Source organism: Stegodyphus dumicola, chromosome 12, assembly GCF_044657685.1.
Source record: "Stegodyphus dumicola isolate Sdum_Otavi_A_Nest chromosome 12, ASM4465768v1".
Taxonomy (NCBI): Eukaryota; Metazoa; Arthropoda; class Arachnida; order Araneae; family Eresidae; genus Stegodyphus; species Stegodyphus dumicola.
In genome coordinates this window covers 73,297,177-73,318,155 of record NC_140779.1, presented here as the reverse complement: position 1 = coordinate 73,318,155, position 20,979 = coordinate 73,297,177, and the positions used below count along the sequence as shown (strand labels likewise).

At 34.1% G+C, this 20,979-nt stretch overlaps 1 protein-coding gene across 1 annotated transcript in view; it reads right to left on the bottom strand.

Annotated features, from left to right (window-relative positions):
• The window catches only part of LOC118181924 (uncharacterized), a 57,250-nt gene that overhangs the window by 10,391 nt on the left and 25,880 nt on the right, over positions 1-20,979 (bottom strand). Inside the window, exons 5-10 of the mRNA XM_085827405.1 lie at positions 19,991-20,724; positions 15,649-15,786; positions 13,920-14,153; positions 8,395-8,575; positions 6,523-6,737; positions 2,722-2,868 (exon numbers count right to left, since the gene is read on the bottom strand). Of these exons, the coding sequence (XP_085683531.1) occupies positions 2,722-2,868; positions 6,523-6,737; positions 8,395-8,575; positions 13,920-14,153; positions 15,649-15,786; positions 19,991-20,724 (1,649 nt within the window). The remainder of the gene's footprint in view (positions 1-2,721; positions 2,869-6,522; positions 6,738-8,394; positions 8,576-13,919; positions 14,154-15,648; positions 15,787-19,990; positions 20,725-20,979) is intronic.

Sequence of the window (20,979 nt, the reverse complement as noted above, 5' to 3'; positions counted from 1 at the left end):
TAGTTCAGTCAATGCCTAGACGTCTGCAAGCTGTTTTGAAGAATAAAGGATATCCTACAAAATAGTGAAGTAATGTAAAAAACTTATATTTTGCTTTTTTTTTTTTTTTTTTTTTTTTTTTTGAAAGTGTACGCAGATTTATTGGAGGGAATTTCTGAGTTTTTTTGACAAAATATATTTTTTAAAAAAAATTTAGTCTGTACGCAGACTTTTGTGACTAACTCTATCTGCTGTAGGAACAGAGCTGTCAAATGAATGCCTTAAATTGCTTACAAAGTACTGACTTGAAAACTTTTACAAGATCGACAAACAAGTCTACACTATCGAACGACATACTTAAATACTTAAATTAGAAAGCTCTGAAGGATGAAAAATATCGAAAGTTCGTGTAATCATTTTACAGTGCGTCATTATACGTGGTTGGTGAAAGAAAAAAGGGAAAAGTACTAGTAATCGGAAGAAGAAAAAAAATCCGCGTTTCTGTAAAGGAGCAAAGATTATTAGTGCAATTCAAAGGCGTTGATGACATCAGTAATTTTTAACGAATGGCTTTTGAAATGAAATAACGAACTAAATGATAGCTTTTTCCTATCTAAAATTGCGTAACGCATAATGTAAACGTCGCTTTTAAGCTTTTAAATGTATTGAAATTACGTATTTGCCAGAAAATACCATAAACATAATTCAGCCAAGTGATCAAGAGATCATCACAGCAATAAAGAACGTTATCGCCGTGAATTGCGATAATGCAAGCCTTATCACAGCGATATCGCGAGTACTTTATAACATAAGTGATGCAGTTATAAGGGTAAATGTAGTATTAACAAGGAAAATTAGCTTTCTTGATACACTGTACTCTCTAAACATAGCTTGGAACCGCAGCTCATACTTACCATTCATTAAACGATAGGTATGTTAAAGCAAACCCAAGCATGTGATGTCCACTTTTAGCTGCGGATTTTGAGTCAGAAAGGAAAAAAGTGGATTCTTAGCCAAAATTTCTATCCCCCACTAAAGAAATACGTGGAAGTAACCCGATTCCTATCAACTGTGGCCTGAATGAACAATTTCCGCTACATTCATACGCACAACTGCATATTTGGCGATAACTTGCTAAATTTGGCTTCTGTACTACCATTTAATAAACGGTGAAATAGAGGAAGTTGGAGGACTAAAAACAACGTCTCAAATTAACATGAATTGTGAAGAATTTAATATTTGGTTGGATACTGATGGAAAAACGTAAGTTGTAGCTTCAGTGACAGAAGATATCTGCTTGTTTTTTTTCTGAAACAAATCCAAGCGCATTATGTGATAAACGTGAATTTTGTACAAATGCTGAGATGAGGAATGTTCTACAAGTCCAGCATGGATCGATAGTTTCCAGAAACATTAGAAACAGTTTATAAATAAACTCTTGAGTAGCAACTGCAGGCAATCACTTATTAATAACTTTTTCCCTTAATTAAAACTCCGTGAAGGTAAGTATTTATATGCTTCTAGTTATATAATATTAAATTAGTTAAATTCCAAGGTTCATTTTCCCATCACTTAGCGTTATTATTCGGTACAACCCAGAATCCGAAGGAGAATGAGGAATACTTGAGCAGTAAGTTTATCTCTGCATAGGAAAAACAGATGGAAAGGAAATTCTTACGGGATTTGCAACTAATTATTCCTCGAGAAATATTTATTTTTATGGGAAGAACAGACATAAAGTTGTACTTTGTCTGTGTAGTACTTTTTTAACACCTTGAAGAATACCTCTTAAAAAAGAGTAAAAAAAAGTAAACATTTCAAAGAGGTGTTAAAAAACACCTCTTTGAAATGTTTACTTTTTTTTTATTTCACGGGTTTTGTGTCCTGACAAAGTAGAAAGTATTACCACTTGAGGAAATTTTTCGATACGAATTTCATAGTTGAATGGTTTAAAGAAATGGTAGAATGAATAAACTCCAGTGGGTAGCCCAGTGTCCAGTTTCTTACCCATTCTCTCAGAATGAGATGAAGCACCGTTACCGAGCCATATCAACCTACCCCAAAAATTAACATAATAGCTGTTCCCATTGGTACAGGGGGGACAATGTAATATATCTGTAGATATTTACAGAAAGTTACCAAAGAATAGTGTTAGTTTAGTAGCAAAGAATGGCTGACGTATACTGTACTTACAATGGTAATTTAAGCTTCAGATAAATCTATTCTTATATGTGTCATTTCATTATTGCAGTATGAACATTTATGATAAAATTATACACTGCCACCTGTTGCTAAGCTTTAAACACAGCAAGTGTAACCTATCAAAACTTTTCAAATCTCTGTATCAAATGTCATGTATGCTAGTACTTGTCATGTACACGGGTAGCTTGTCATAGAAGTTAGAAGAGGCTGGTGAACTTTCTTTCTCTTACAATAAACCTGACATGAAATTGAAACTAGTAATTCAAATGTCTTTCCTCGCCGAACAAGATCTCCCCGCCTAACAACGAAGTTCTTTTTATGCAACTTTTCATAGTTTTGCCATAGAATAAATCAAAAAGGTTAAAAAAATTCCTTTCCCTTTACTTTCTAAATATATTTTTAGTATATTTTCATTAATAAACGTCTCTTTACCTCAAATATTTGCTTACTATATTTGAATAAATTTTATTGCGAAGTGATAATCTTTTATTATAATTTTTAAACATATACTGCATTAATAACACAAGCTTCAAGTATTACCATGCAAGCTGAGAACCGTAAAACCGTTTTCATAATTTCTTCCGATTTCGGCTGCATGGAGTGATGAATCCGCTTGGGTATCGAAACAGGATCAAGACAGTCTAAGAAACCTTCTTCCCAGGGGCCATACTGGTGAGTCGGAATCAACTAAAATTATAAACCAAACACATTTTAATTTTATATTACATATATTTAAAATTAATAGTAATATCAAAGATGGAAAAAATATAATTGAATTTTATTATTTTCGCTTTTCATCATAAAACCGTTATTTCAGTAAAGGAAGAATTAAAATATTTTAAAACCAAATCAGGAAACTCCTTTTCTTTTATAAAAAAATTAATTTCTCTCACCAAATCCTCCCTTAAACAAACTTACACTTTTTTACCAAAGAATTGCTAATGCCATGTTGAAATATTACTCTTGGAAAACACGCAAACGTTTGCTCATATCCAAGGGCATTCTTTTTAAATTAAATTATTTAACAAAGTGTTTCTTCAATTTGGGTCTATATACGTTGATGAAGCCTTTGGTTGCAAGAAAGAACATTTAACAATTATCTGAATTGTTACGAGTTTCTGGTTATACCATTTAGTTAACTTTTGAATATGCAGACTTCCTTTACTTGACATTCTTACAGCATGAAGTAAATTTATTTATACGAAACCGTTCTCTGTATCTTTCTTTATATTTTGGCACCATCAGCCCGGAAATCAATACTGTTTTATACAAAATGTGAGCAAATACAGTACTTTTTCTCTAATGGAAAGCTTGAAAATGTGACATTTTATACTGGGTGTTTCTCTTCCTTACAGTACATCAGTCAATAAGATATAAGACTAAGTGTTAAAGTACAATAGTCAATAAGTTCTAAGTTGAGCAGATATCTGATACCATGTTCCTATTGTGCAAATCCATTTTTGAGTAATGTCGATGAGTCATAATGCAATCCATAAAGAATCGATACAACTGTTGCAAGGATCTTTGAACTTCAAAGACTGGAATCAGCCACATGGCTTTCATCGATGAAGCGATTACTTTTTCTGACCGCTAGAAACATCTCCAATACAACTGTTGCTTCACATGACCAAACGGAGGACCGAACGGTGGATGAGATACATTTGTAGTATGTTTCGTATGCTCATATTCCACAAGCATAAGGTGATCCTGAGGAAAGTTTTCATGAAGAAAGAGATGAATCATATTACCTCTACAGTTTAATGAGTTGCATAAAAATAACTTTCAAAGATAAACTTTTGCACTTTCCGATTATTTTTTCCTTTGCTCTGTTTGATTCCCGACATCCTGTTTTCAGGCTATCTGAAACAAGATTACCTTGCTGTAGCAAAACATTTGGCACAATGTGAAGGCAAACTGGCAGTAACACAAACTGCAGTTATAGCTGTCCTGTAGTAACAGAAAATCTGCGTTAATCGATGCTGATTTTCTTACATTCTTGAGGTAAGTCTGTAACATGGTTCACCAAACGGGACGATGTTATTACAATTAAAGGTAATGTTCTCAAATTTTAATAACTTTAGCAAACTTCATAGCTTGAAGACAAAAACCATTTCCTTCCATTAGCCAGATAGCTTTGACACATTAAAACCTGCCAGCTTATTATTTAAATATATTACGACATTTTGCAGACTGCTATTTTTTAAGATGCATGAAAGATAATTTAGGATCATGCGCATTTGCATGACCAAACTTACTTCATTCCTTTTATTAGACGAAAGGAGTAGGTTCAGCAAAGAAGAATCAAAATGTGGTCCGAAACTCTAATATAGATTCGGAGAGGCAGGCCTTCTCTACACTTAAAAATAAGTATAGAAAACGTATCCGAACTTATTCGTCGTCTCCCGCGCTGGACCATCCGGAGGGATCTTAACTGTAAAACTCTTTTATGTCAATATACTCACAGAACTGAGGTTTCTTGAGTAAAACTTGGAAAGATGTTTTCCTTTTACAGTCAACTACTGTTTTGCTTTTTTCAATAGAAGAACGTAGAAATAAGTGCAAATGCAAAAACTACTTAAAAGTAATCAAATATACTACAATTTTTATAATATGCCCTTGTAATTTCTTTTAGTGTAATCTCTTCAAAGACACTATGAATTAAACATTTTATTTCTGTGCATCTAGTACTTGAAAACTTTTACTAAACGTTTAACCTTTTGGGAAGGGAGGGGCGCTGGGCTATTTTCATTCAGCTTTTGCGTGCAAGATAAATCGCCAGTGATTGCAAAGGATTCAAATTTGGAGTTTTCAGATTATGGCAAAGCACATACAAATCATTTGCCTATGGAATGCTTTGGTGGAGAGATTTCTGAAGAGAAATAGCTAGTATTTACGTTACGTATTGGGGAAACACGTGACAGCAAAGGATAACTAGATTTAATAATGATTTAAGGAAAAAACCTGAAGTGGAACGAATTCCAAAACTTTCGAATCCACGTTCAAATCTTGCAAGTTTCTCAAATCTCACGAATCTTTCATATATGAATAATAACAACAATAAATAATAAACTCCCACCTCATATTAAAATTTTTTAATGGAAGCAAAAATTTTAAACTGCGTTAAACAGGGTAAAAGAATAAGAATACAAAATTTAGCAATATATCTGTGTTTTCAAGATGATACAAATGAAGTTCAGTGAGTGGAGTATGTAATTAAAACTTTCGAATTTTGAAGTTCATTTTCTGAATAAAATGTGACAAAAAGTAATTTTGTAATAATTCAGATTTTTAACATTATCCAGAAAGCTTTCTAAACCAAAGTATGACGGAGTAGGCCGGCATTATTTCAACAGTAAGCGTAGATAAATACTAAGCATAGAATACTAAACTTCTTCAGAGAATTAAGAGTGCCATGAGAAGATAATGGTAATCCGGGTGTAATAAAACGGTAAAAAAACATGTTTTTTTTATATGAATGCTTCTGCTGGAGTCAATGAAGTTCATCTTTCTAAAATTTTGAGTTCAAGTTTTAATAATTTTAAAATGACGACACGAAAATTTTTCTTTAGGAATAAAGCGTCACGATATGAGTTTTCGACTCTTGAATCTTTTGCGATTTATATAAGATTCGAAGATTCGAATGCTCATGTCTGGGTAAAATTCTCCTTAACAAAAGGTGTTTACACCAGCCTTGGAATTAACGAAAAGCGACGTAGTAGAAGAATATTCACTTTGTAATTATTATTCTACGGATTTTCGGCTGTACCACCGAATAATCCATTGTAAAAACCACCTCAAATGACAATAAATGTTATACTAAATGTGATATTTCTGTGGCATATGTAAATACGGACTAATTTAATCAATTAATTATCAAAGTAAGACATTAACTATATTAAATCAAATAATAACAAAGCATATTCTTCACTCTTAACATATTTTGCTACTTAACATATTTTGCTACTTAACAAAGAATAAGATAGCAAAATAATAAATTTGATGTTTTATAATTTTTAGCTCTACAAAATCATTTAATGATACTTGTTTCAATATGATTACTAGCTTTGCATGGTAGATTAGCCTATATCGCTTTGAACAAGATCTTGTGATTTTAAAGCATATAATATCATTTCTTTCCAAATTTCCTTCATCTTGTCTTCATTACCTTTTTAAGATCTCCTGCAGCAGAATTTTTCTCTTGCTCAATGTTTTTTACGCATAGTTATCACAGGAAATTACGCAGTACAGCTTTACAACTGGCATCAGACAGTCTTAACGAATTGAACTTTTTTATCCTCGAGGAATTTTAAGATTGAAAGAGCATTCCACTCCAGTACTTACCACGGGAGTCTTGGCTTTTGGCTTCTCCAAGACCTCGACTTGCGGCATATCGATCCCATAATGCTCACGATAGAAAGTGTGCGTAAATTCATCACACGATGTCAAAAATATCTTTCGCCCGAGAATGTCTATGTCTTCCTGCATCTTCAAATGCCCAGGCCCTATACACGTGAGATCATCGTCCTCCAGGGGTTCTAGATAACATGGTATTTTGTCTGTCAACATAAAAGGAAATTTTCATTTAAAAATTAAAAGAAATCATCGGTAAGGTAATGTAAAGATGATTTTGTGGAACCTCCGTAGTTCAATAATACAATCAACGTCCAGGGAGGGAGAAACCAAACGCCATTAAATATATTCAAGTTATTTAAAGATTGTTTTTAGTTTAAGAAACGTTTAAAGGAAACAACTCTCGAAGAGAAATCCGTAGTCTCAGAATTAGTTTTAAGCATGATAGAAAAACTTTTAAAAGTAATTTATACATCCTGCTCAAACATTAAGTGTAACGCTTTTAGACCAGTGTCTGATAGAGTAAACAATACTGTTTCCTTGGAGACATTTGGGTTATCCGGTGGGGGAGGCTTCAGATTTCAAGAAGTCAGTACTTTTATAATAAGTACGTTTAGACGCAGATTTATTCAGCAACCTGAATACATCACGTCTATAACAACATCACTCTTTTCAATTCGGCCCCAACGAAAACTATTATTCCCATAAAATATTATTGCTGGTACTGTAATACTTTTAATATTATGCTAAATTATTATTATTATTGTATGGTATGATGGGATGTGTATGTATCATTCATCAGACTATACTTGCATTCATCAATAAACAAAACACGCTCCCATTTGTCATCTTTCCAGACCCAGTGTCACTTGCACCAGACGGTAAAGGCTGTTTGATGGATGGATATCATCATGCAATATTGCAAGCATAAAACCGATGTTCCAAAAATCGTAGTTTACGTGAATGCCCTTTAGATTATAACTTCTGTAGCACCAGAAAGGTTTCTGGTAACATATTTGTCTTTTTTATTCCTGTATGTTAAAGGTGATTTATGTTAAAGATGTTCTGCCTTAAATGTGTTGTAACATTTATACATTTGAACAGAAGCTTCATAACTGTGCTCCAGCATAGAAGTGCCTAGCACCTTTTTTGCAAATCAAATTTTAATCAAAAACTAGCAACTGAAGATTCATAACCATGCCGGTATCATTATGTACGGAAAAGATTATACGAGTAGGATTTTCGTTTACTTTACTAACCAAAGTTATACAATAAATCTTTTCTTGAATAGAGATGTCAATGCCTTTATGAAGGCTGATTTTTACCGAACTGAAAGCTCATCTTTTTTAATATGCTAAACCCTTATGAAAGAACACCACTATGAAGATTTCTGTCTTGAAGATATATTGCTAATATGCGTAAAGGCAAACCTTTATGAGGTGTATTATTCTGAAGGCATTCTATTTGCTGAAGAAATGTATGAAGTAGCTTTCCTGGTAAATCAACATGAGCAAAGTAGACACATTCCTGTGATTCAATTATTCTTATTACCTGAATTTGAATGTAGTTATGGTAAAGAATTAAAATGTGCAGTAACCGTAGTAGACAAAAAGGTATAAATATGGTTATCAGGCGAATTGTTTATATCTTTCTGCTGTATGTAAAATCTTTGTGCATGCATAACATAAGAATGTAAGACAATATAGAAGTGCTATATGAGAGAGATGATAGTATGTGAGATGGAGAAGTTTTAAAACTTATGTCTTAAAGTACTTGATTTGATTTTCTGGCTGTGCCTTTAAAAGAATAGGCAATTTTTTTTTAAATTTAACAAATCGAAAGACATGGAATTTTGATCCTTACCCACTTCCTTTTTCCTGTCCAAAAGAACTTTCTGTTTTCCAAGCACTGTCATGAATGATCCACGTCCACTGTTAGTTGGTATATTGTCTAGTCCTTCTCTTCCAAATGGTAGAAAAGGAGGTCGTCCGCTGTTTGGAAGGATATTCTCTGTTATCTCTATTTTGTCTTCGTCCAAATAGTACTAATACAAAGAAATGATGATCGTATAGAACTAGATAGATCAACTTGATATTAAACAGAAAAATTCCTAATTCTTATTGAGATTTAAAGGTCCTGGTTTTAAATAAGCGATTAAAACATTATGTTGCTCTGTCTCTTCCATTTTTATTGTTTTGGAATAATGTACCTCATTCTAGAAATATGGCAAAGCGGTCTAGAAACGATGTCAAGAAATTTTAACATCGTCAGTTTATTTTCTATGCATTATTCTCTCTGAAGAAGGGATGATGCAGTAACAGAAGAACAACAACGTGAAGCGTACAGAGGGTGACACAGATTTTCAAAATTTATGCCAGTAAGCTATGAACCCCAGACGCCATAAGATATCCGATTAGGAATACAGGTGCTTTCCTTTTCTGCGAAATCATACTTTCTGTTTGTTGACCTGTTCTACAGCACTGGAAACAATATATTGCCACGTTTATATATATATATATATATATATATATATATATATATATATAAGGTAAAAAGAATATTCTTCATGCTATTGCTTTAAAGCAAATGTGATACTGTGGTTCTGGTGAATAATTTTAACACTCAGTTAAAATTAATTGCAATTAAAAGTGTAAATACAAGATAAATGAAATTATCACAAGAAAACTGACAAAGTGAATTTAAAACTCAAATCAAATTGGAAGTAAAATATTGATTAAAACTATCATAAAACATTTGAATATAAACACAAAAGTTATTTAAGACATAAGCAAAAATACAAAGAATCGGTAAATGTTAAATTAGCCTAATTCCAATCTCATTATGGACTCTTCAGGGAAAACGCATAATGATCTTCGAATCCAGCTTATTCCATATCGCGTTTCGTCAAACAGAAGAATTGAGACTGTACACGAAACTTTTTTATTATTTAACCGATAAAATAAGCTAGATAAAAACTTAAGTCTCAATTTCTCTGCTTCATTTCCCGACGCGTCCGTTTGTTAAAAGTAAATGAGAAACACATTAGAAAAAACTATACAAACTAGCCTGATTAGGGAAATGTACAAAATAAAATAAATAGCGAATTGCTATTAGTCAATTAATACATGATTTTTAGGGAGGACCTACTAGCTTAAAGAGTTTAAACTTTGTAAAAGAACGAAAAAACTTTAAAATTAAAACTAAAAGTGAATCAATTTTGGTCTTGCTATGACCAAAATTAAAACAAGGGAAAGAAAAAAAAATTTTAAACAGACCTTGATCGGCGACTTCTACTCTGAAAAGCTATGTGCTAAAAATGGCCATATGCCTCGAGAAAAGATAAGAATGAAGTTCACCAATGAAGTAAAAGAGAAAGAAACGTCATGAAGCTTGAAACGTGACAGACGTTTCATTGGCTATAGCATAACCTGACTCAGATAGTGTGGGGAATTAACGGTCGAAGAAGGAAGAAATTTGTTCAAGATGGCGTCTTGCTCGACGTAAATTCTAGAAAGTTGGGAGGGGGTGAATTCAAAATGGCTAATTCCAAAAAATGGCAAAAAAATTAGCCAGCAAGCAGTAGAAATTTGAAAAATACAGTAAATTGTTAATTGAAGTCGGAATTCTTCAAGCTAAAGGGCTTTCTAACTACTTGAAACGAAAAAGGCCCTTAAAATCAATAAAAGGATCGGAACGCCCAAAAAAAGCTTAAACATCTATTCAAGAATAGAATTTGAAGTACTGATAGTGGATAGTAAAATTGAAGTTGTGAGAGGAATTTTTACATTTTTACATTAGATCATTTGAATTAGCCATCCATTAATCACCTTCCCTACGGGATTTAAGTAAAAAATTTCATTATCTAAAAAAATCTGAAAAAAACAGGTAAATGCCAGCATTTTTTAATGACTGTTTTTGGAATAAGATTGCTTTGTAAGATATTAACAATGTAGAGTACTTCTTCTTGGAGGGTTTTGTATTATTACAGATTCTTTTAATTCTAAGAAGTTCTAGATTAATTCTACTGACAATGACTCTTTTAGAAATATTAGAATTCCAGTTAGTTAATTTTAGTGTAGGAAAGTTGAAATCTCTGCGTTTGTCGAAGATTTTTAAAAGATTGTAATCCAGAATATGTAAATCAAGGTAAACTACATCATTTTGAACTGTATTATTGTAACGGTATTAAGCTTGAGGCAAGAAGGGTAAATATTTGCTTTTTCAATTTTGTTGAAGTTGTTAAAGGCAATTACGTCATCTATATAACGAAAGATATGTTTGTAATACTTCTGATCTTCCATTTAAGTGAACGTACAAAAGGAAATTCTTACGTGAATAGGAATAGTTCACAGACTGAAGTTGAAAAGTTGCCGCCCGTTATATATGTGTGTGTGTGTGTGTAAGAAAAAAATTTAAATATACACTTTGCATTTTGGCTGCCAGTGAATGAACGGTTGTCGCTACAGCGCATCTGATCTGCGCCACTGGCAGGCTATTTAAGAGGAGAAACTACGATTCCAAATCATAAATTCTTCACAAATTTCATTCCGTGTACTTTGGTAAACAGTAACTATACCTCGCATACAGGTGCGCAAACGATATGCACAGATGTCAGAATTTAAGAGAGGTCGTGTAGTTGGGCTCAAAGAAACCGGTTGGTCTTATCGGCGAATAGCTCGACATTTGAGCAGGAGCGATGCCACTATTAGACGATGTTGGTAGGAATGGGTGAACCATGGCCGCACACAGCGTCAAGAAGGAAGTGGTAGGCCTAGAGAAACGACAGAACGTGAAGACTGAGCAATCGTCAGAGCGGCACTCACAGCTTCAGGTGCATTATTAACATCGATTGTACGTGCAACTAGTGCTTCCGTGACCGTAAGGACCATTCATAGACGACTCACAGAAAGAGGGCTGAGGTCAAGGCGCCCTTTGAGCCGACTACCATTGACCTCTGTACAACGTCAAGCCCGTTTGCAGTTTTGTCGGGCTCATTCGCACTGGAATGTCACTGACTGGAGTAGAATAGTCATCAGTGATGAGTCCCGCTTTGAACTGAGCCCCGATGACCAGCGAAGGCGAGTCTGGAGACGCCCCGGACAGCGGTGTGATACCAACTTGACTGTCTTCCGGCAGACAGGCCGACAACCAGGAGTGATGGTATGGGGTGCCATTTCATTTCTTAGTAGGACCCCTCTGGTTGTCATCTGTCGGAACCTTACAGCACAGCGGTATGTCGACGAAGTTCTAAGGCCCGTTGTGTTGCCCTTCATGTCACGCCACCCTGGGCTTACATATCAGCAAGATAATGCCCGCTCCCACACTGCACATGTTTCTACTGTTTGCCTTAGTGCTTACCGAACATTACATTGGCCAGCAAGGTCGCCGGATGTCTCTCCTGTTGAGTACGTTTGGAGCATTATGGGCAGGGCCCTCCAACTAGCTCGGGATGTTGACGATCTAACGCACCATTTGGACAGAATTTCGCCCGATATCCCTCAGGAGGACATCCGCAACCTCTATCAATAGATGCCAAGCCGAATAACTGCTTGCATAAGGGCCAGAGGTGAACAAACGCGTTACTGACTTTTTCATTTTGTGGAGCTCTGTCACTTCAATTAAATCATCCAATTTTTCTCAAACTGTAATCATTTGTTTTTCTGTACATGTACATCACTTCTACCGATTTTCGTCCCATTCGGATAACTCCTTCTTGGTGCGTCGTTTTTTTTTTTTTTTTTTTTTTTCTCTAAGAGTGTAAGGCCTAATTTAAATTAACTATAGCCCCTCAATGCTTAATTTTAATTGGTATATTGTCTCTACATTCTGAAAATAGTAATCTTTTTCTGCCCTGTGTCATTTCGAGTCTAATCCACGTCATATGACTCTTACATAACATTGATGATGTAAATGGAACTAAACCTCAAACAGCCAAACAGGCAATCAAATGCTAAGAACCAAAGCTAACTCTTTCTGAATTAACCTTTCATCCTGAAACCAACTGTACTTGCTTTCTTTACTTCGGCCTATCTGGACTGCTGCTTGCTGCTGTCTTCTTACTGCAAAGCTATCGAAAATGTGAACGTTTGGAAATAGACACAAGTAGTATGCCAAGTTGTTTGTGGCCACAATATGTTTACTCAAATCAAAATGAAGATTTACTCTGCCTCGGTGCCAATTTTCTCTTCATTATGAATCTACATTCTCTGCTATCAGTATTTCTACAATATCATTAGTCTGCTTCATTGCAATCAGTCGACAGGATACGAACCTGTGTGGGGAAACTGAGTTCATAGCCTTAAACACTCGACCAAAAAGGCTCCTCTATCCTTGCGCCTTTTCCTGCTTGAAAGGAGGAGAGATTTGTTAAAAAAAATTTAAATATAAATTGTAATTTAAATTAGCAATGGCTCTTCAGTGCTTAATTTAGATTTGATATATCGCCTCGGTATTCTAAAAATAGTAATCTGTTTCTGCACTGTATAATTTCGAGACTAGTCCATGTCATATGACTCTTACATAACACAGATAATGCAAATGAGACTAAAACTCAAACGGCCAATAGTGATTTTACAGCAGTATTAATTAGCCAATCAGATGCACTGAGAACCAAAATTAATTCATAATAAATTAAGTACCCAACTGCACTTACTTTCTATGCTTTGGTCTTATCTGGATTGCTGCCTCTTCTAACTGTAAAGTGATCGGAAATGTAAACGTTTGGTATTGGAAATGTAAACGTTTAGCTCAGAAAACGGCGCTTGGAAATACCGCACAAAATTTAAACTAAATTCTTACGTACGATTTATTTTAAACATAGCATTACATTTTTTATGGTTAGTCTTTCCCGCTACAGCTCTTTCTTCCTTCATCTTCACCAGAATGTAAATTTAATAAGATTTAAATAACGGAGGAAATTATAATTTAGAGAATGATGGTTTGGGAAATTCACCAGGGAAGCAGTCTATATATAGTATGTAGCTGAGCGCCTATTGGCCGAGTTAGTTCCACTGAGTGTTTCCTTGTAGCAATTATGCTTAGAGATCGCGAATAGTTGGTGCTGGAGTACGTAGACTTTAAGTCTCTTTCCATTTTTAACATCTTTTTTTAGATGAGGATCAGCAAATTCACTTTCTAAATGAACACAGTAAGTATAATATACCTATATATGTGTGTGTGTGTGTGTGTATTTTTCAAAGACCCCGCAAATAGGGGTTAAAAAGTTTTGTAAACTATGATTCTATTTGACTGTACTGTTAATGAACATTTAGTTAAGTTAAACTCTGAGAATTAGTTAGAAAATTTTGAATAATTCTCTACGCATGAGGCAATTAAAATTACTTAGTGTGACTTTTCAATGAATGCCGCAAAAGACTAGGGCAACTTACATACAATACAATTCGCCTTATGGCGATAGGATCTTCCAGTTCGTTTTTCCAAATTCCGTAAAATTTTAGAACCTTATCCGAATTCTTATAGAATTTCCTGAGTGGAAACTTAACTTCCAGATCAACATTTCGAAGCTCTTTTCGAGGGTCCAAATGTTTCTTTTGCTGCTGCAAGAGATCTTCAGGCTTGAGTTCCGCTTCATTAACTTCGATTCCTTCGTTGGTCAAATATACCTGAAGCATAAAAAAGAAAGTGTAATGCTTAATTTATTAGCACATACTATAGACGTAAGGAAAAAGTAAAATTCGGAATTTTCTAACAGATGATCATGTAGAAGCATGTATTACCACGAAATACTCTGCTGTTATAGTAGTACTGATTCCTACCTCGAATTCCAAGACCAGGACCTAAAATCTTAGATTTTATCAGTCCTTGGAGTATGACCTTTCTGAACTAGATGTGAAAATACGGTGACATTGTTTAAATTTTAAAATTTTGATTCAATGAATTCAGATTTAATGACTTATTTGATTTACTAATCAAGGAGATACTTCATGGATAACCTTAGGTAATATTTAATAAGATACTTGATGGAACAGTCCTTGTAAGAGTTAATGTGATACTTGATAGACCACCTAATGTACCAATTGATTAAATATTTGATAGACCACCTTCACCTTATGCATCAATTAATAAGATACTTAAGGGACAACATTTTGTACCAGTTAGTGAGATACTTGATGAAATACCTTATGTAACATTGTGCTGTTTAATGGATCACATTATGCAACATTTAATGAGATACTTAATGGATCACCTTATAGAAGAGATATTGTGATGCTTAATAGATCACCTAAAGTGCCAGTTAATAAAATACTTAATACACCGCCTTATGTACCAATTAAAAAGATACCTGAGGGACCAGCTTATGTACCAATTAATATAGATACTTGACGGAAAACTTTATGATAATTAATGAGATACTTACCGGAAAACCTTCAAACAGTTAATATGAGATACTTGACGAAAACCCAGTTATGAAAAATACAGTCAGTTAATGAGATACTTGACGGACAATTTTTCACTCGATATCTAGTCAAGATATTTAAAAAAATATATTCTGAAAATTTCAGATTTCAGCCTAACACCTCAAACAAGATTTCTCATTTTAAAAAAATGCTAGTTTAATATTGAAAAAATAGTTTTAATCTGAACAGTTATATGGACACTAGTTTAATAACTGATCCTCAGTATTTCGAGATACATAAAAATACACATTTAAATCGATTTATTCAAACTATGTAAACGGCATGGGAAAAAGACGAACTTGCTATAATATTTCCGTCACATGTTAAAGTTACGTGGAGAATTTTGAGCTCTTTTAATCAAGACAACATTTAGTTGTTCAAGATATAGCTATGGAAAATTTTCCAGTGGCTCGCTTGCTCTCGACGCTTACAACTAACTATTTTTCATAACAAAATTTTTATTTTGCCTGCACGAAATTTAGGAAGTGATAAGAATAGCATCTTGCCTCGAAATGGATTAAAACTGATAATAATCATGAACACAGGATCACACTTAGCTTTTGAACGAAATTCGTTACTTAAAGGAAAAGAAAATAGTTCAAGGTTTAGCATTTTCATGGGTTATTTATAGCTTTAAACTAGCTATATCATTCTCAAAATTTTCGTCGTTCTAAATTTAGTTCGAATTATAGCTACATACCCTTGTCCAGTGGTCACAGTCATACAGATGATACGTGATTCCGAATATAATAATATCATTTCCAACGTTCAAATCTTTCCAATTATAGTAACGTTTGGTATTCGGGTGAAGGTAGCGATCGCGTCTATGCAACGTGCCCTGAAAAAGAAGTATGTAAATCACGCAATATTCATATTTCAATACGAACCTTTTATATATATTTTGTTAGAATTATAAACAAATACACTGGCATTCAAAATTATGTTTTCATACGTAGAAAGAATAAAACTTTTATCGATACTAAATGATTCTTTTATAACTACTTGGTATGATTAATTTTTTCATGGAAATGAGCAAAAAGAAAATGTCTTTATCTGTATTCAACCATTTATCATATCATTCTGTCGCCATCCAAAAACAAGGCAAGTGTTTCGTATAAAGTACATTCCTCGCGAACTTCTGTAATTCAGGGCTTGATTTCAGTATTTATTGACACTAAGTCAAAACATTCTTTTACCATACAGAAATGCCATTGCAGCGATCTTTGAGGAGGAAAGCTGTCGGCCATTTAGGCGTAAGCGAACGATAACGGAAGTGGCAGGCTGGCTAAATCGATTTCTAGAAACGATTTAAAATCTCTAAAACTCTAGTTAGAAAACCAAAGCAAGGTTATAGAAGAAAGGTTTACCCTTTCCAAGATAGTTTTCTGCCCATTATTATGGCTGTCGCAAAAGGAATTCGACAGTTACGCAGCTAGTTTAGAGTTTACAGTTGTCACATCACGGTAATCTAAGAACAGTAACAAAAGCTTTATGCCAGAATACCAACGGTTTGTGTTTCACAAGCTTAACACTTATAAAGTGAGGCGCTGTGAATTGACGTAGAGAACATCAGAGCTGGAGTCTACAACCATTTAGCTGTGTTCTATGCAGTCAATAACTCGAACTTCACTTTTAGATTTGGTTGCACATTCGTTTAAATTTGGAGGAACCTAGGAACACCAAATTATTTCCTCCATCATTAAAGAGCATAACCGTTAAGGCGGTACAGACGTGATGGTAAGAAGAAAAATAATGTCTAGGGTAGCAACATTATAGAGAATGCACGAATTTCCGCGATTACTTTTATGAATAATAGATCTCTAAAAGAATGTCGAATTTTTCATCATTATTCTTTAATTTCTTTTGTAAATGTTAGGTATTTTATATTTGTATTTAAATAGTTTCTATGATATTTTCCATTGAAATTTCGACAAAATATACCTACAAAATAAAAATCCAAACTAAAAGATTTAAATGCCCTATGTTTTGCTGGATTTCTGAATGTCATTAAAAGGCTTGCCCCATGTTACCTAAAGCCGAGCTCTATTTTGTCAATGCTGATAAACCGTATCAATACCGAACGATCTATTTTTTGAAAAACCGCTTTCTTATGAAGAAATTTAGACATATGCAGTATAATGTATTACAAAAATTCCGCCTAATTAGTTAGCAATCTTGATCAAAAATATTGAATACGTTTAAGCATCAGTTCATGAATGTGAAATTTTGATAAAAATATATAATGTAATTATTTAGTTAGGTACATGTTATTTGGATTACAACTTTGTTTTTGTTAGACGTTCCCATCCCGAAATGTTGTTATAAATCAACCTCGTTATCTTCCGCAAAGTTTTCAATGTAGCCCAAGGCCACACTAATTTTCAATCCACCATCACGGGAATTTGATAGTTTTCCCGTTATAAAATTACGGGCCTTGAAAGGACGTACATGTGGAACAAGAGATCTAAGTCTGACTACAGATAGTAAAAATATCAAGATGAAGTGTCATAATCTTACAAAAAGCTTTTTAATCTCAATGAAGTTCTTGAAACAGAAGACACAGAGCAAATAATTTGGCCCCAAAATCTCCTAACATGAATGCCACAATGGCCTTGAAAAATTATTCCCCTTAAAACGTTACTTAACCATTTAAGGAGAAAAGAAAGTAGTGCTGCGATACGTATATACAAGTTGCATATCCCTGTTAACGTCTATAGGATTATATCTCTGTGAAAGTCCGAATAGTTTTCAGGAATGAACACTTCAGGCGGTGTACGTATTCAACATCTGGGATGAAGTAACTCATCTAAAATAACTAGATTATGTTTGCCGATCGACGATGAATGAAATCTTTTGGTTCTATTCAATATCATAAAAGCACGTTGCTGAAAAGAAATCTTTAAGTTAAATATTTCAAAACTGTTTTATCAGGACTTCTTAATATTCTGTAGCAAGTGTAGCTTGAGGACACGCTTTTTACAACCGTGAGTGCCATAACAAAATAAATGCTTTAAAACTAATATTCTTCTCGAATCGAGTTTTAATGTTAATCGATATTGAAATTAATGAACATTTGATTTCGCGAATAAGCAAAAATTGATATTATTTGTATTTAAAAGATAACAGAAATATTTGCACAATTTCTAAGTTTTGTATATATTTTTAATTTACAAATTTTTAACGGTAATCTCTTCGAAGTATATTTTAATGTTGATAGACCTGATCTATCATCATCTTCTGTTATTCGGTTTTTTCGAGAAATCTTCAGTTTTCTACTTTTTTTTTTTTTTTTTTTTTTTTTTTGTACTTTTTGCCTTGGTTTACGGCTTTCTTTTATAGGTATTCTTTCTCTTTCCTGTATAAAGACAGTTTTGTGCAGGTTGAAATTTTGAGAAGTCTTATACAGTGCCCAGAGTTTCATTAATATTCCTGTTTACAGCATTAATGCTCTTTATTTTGGAATATCTAAAATATTGATGCATGATATGCACATCAGTTTAAACATTATTCAAAGGCCTTTGTCTTGATTTCAAATGAATGACATTAGACATAGAATGAAGAAGGCTTGGTAGCTCTTCTTCGAAAGGAACTATCTTACATTCAAATGAAAAACACATGTTGACAGACTTTGTTATTTTTCTCTTTAAATGCGAGTTTATCAAATCTGAATTAAAACAACAGCCAAATAATGGTTATTGGAGAAGCAACAAAAATTAGTGTAATGTTCATAAATTTGCAGGAGCAGTTTCGAAGGTTTTCAGCTGCAGAGGTGCGAAATTTTTGCAGCTCTGCAAACTCCTCCAGTAAGCGAGCTTATCATTTGACAGCTAATCTGAAAATAACCTATTACTTAATGCCATTAAAAGTAGTTTTCAATTATTAAGTAATGGGTTACTTTGACTGCTTCATAAAATATGAATGTGAATGCAAATAAAATAGACGTGAAGTTATAAAGTCTTTACTTGTTTCTTTACTTTGCTAGAACTCGCTCTTTCTGGATAGTTTCTACTCTCAGAACTTCAAATAATTTTAAACTTACAAGATTATGGAGACATTTTTCATTATGCACAAGAGCTACACATATTATGACAGGTACAGGTACAGGTAAAAGCTAGGCCAGCACCTCCGTGGTACCACAGGTAATTGAGGTATTGCTGAACCTAGCTAACTGTTAAACGTTCCACCCCAATTTTGAGGGAGAACACCCCGGGGGGTGGTCCGAGGTTCTCCCACCCCTCTTTTTTTACCATCAACCACTTGAGAGAACTTTCTGAGATAAATAAGTTCTGGTATTAATAGTGTACACAATCATATTGAGAAAAGACTGTCCTTGAAAAGTTCAACAACTGATGCTTCCAAAAGCAGAAATGTATAAGAATAAATGTCTTTTCTAAGGCGGAAGGTGTAATAAGCAAGTCTCTGGATCTCCCGTCCATCAGCATTGCGAAGATAAATGAAACTGTTGGAACATTAAAATGAAATAAAAAAAATAAATAAAAATAAATAAATAAATAATGAAAAATAAAAAATAAAATTATATAAATAAAATAAAATAAAATAAAAAAGACAAATATGGTATAGTAACATATGGAGATGAATAAGCATTATATATGACAAATATCCAGTCCGAGTCTTTGGATATGTATAAGAACGTCTCTGATTTTGGCCCTAAGGTGTCTGTTCTTTATTGTATATTTCTCAAATGGTATTAGATTCTTGTTAGGCTTGATCAGATGTTTGCCGTCTGTTAGATTACAGTCAAAAATGTAATGATCAGGGTCACCCCTTTCGCCACATATGCAGAGATCCGTGGGGCACATGCCTCTGTCATGGAAGTAGGTGGGGAAAGGACCGTGCCCTGTGATATACTGATTCGGAACATGGTCATGGTAGGGCCTCTTTGTCAGTTTTTGAGAAAAGATTGTGGACTCTTCTGCCTTGCAATGCAATATCCCACTCTTCTTGCCATCATATTGAGTCGACAATTGCATTCAGTGTAAATTTTAAATGGGACTTGGACCATGGGACATGAATTACCTCACTGTTGATGTTAGTCGTTGCATCCTTTGCAAGGAGGTCAGCTGCCTCATTGCCGTCGCTTCCTTGTGGGCTTTCACCCAATTGAGGATAAACTGGATTTCTGGGTGAGCACTTATAGTATTTTGAATATCCTGAACCAGTTGGTTCTTATTGTTTCTGTCCTTCAGGGCATATAATGCAGATTGACTGTCTGAATAGATAGCTATTGTCCTGAAATTATTTGATATAGCTTTATTTACTGCAGATTGAATTGCTGACAGCTCAGCTTGATAAACGGAATTTTCTGGAGATAATTTTCCTTGCCATATTGTTGGAATAGAGGAAGAAGAATAGATTATTGATGCTGCGCCCACTTCTCCATGAATTTTAGAACCGTCTGTAAATGCTCTTGGACATTCTTTACTACTGATTGCTGAAGCGTCCGTATTGATAATTAAATTACAATACTTTGCAGGATGGTAGGTCAATGGTATGGCTGGAGACTCATACTTTGAGACAGAAAAGGTGGTGCCGTTCAGGTAAGCATCTTCTTTCAACTGGAGTACTCTGGCTTTTATTGAATCCTTCGTCGCAATTAAATGAAGGGGAGGAATCCCAGTAAGAACGCATAGAGAGGAATTAGCTGTCGTTCTATAGGCTTTGCAAATGCTCAGGAGAAAAGGCCTCTGAATGGCAAAAAGTTTCCTTTTCTTCCTTTCTGTCGTAGTCTCCGCCCAGATTGCAGCCCCATAATTCACTATACTTGAAATTACTGTTAAAAATTAAATTTTTTGAATATGAGGACGAAGTCCCCAGTTACTACCTTGCATTTTCCTGAAATTATAAGCGATTTGATTTGTCTTTTTCTGAGTCTCCGTGAAATGGTACATAAAATTAAGTTGGTTATCTATGTGGATACCCAGAAACTTCAGGACTTGGGTAATCTTAATTTTCTTTCCGTCCAGGGTGAAGGTGGGCTTTCTTAAGAGCTTTTGGCCTGGCTTGTTAAAAA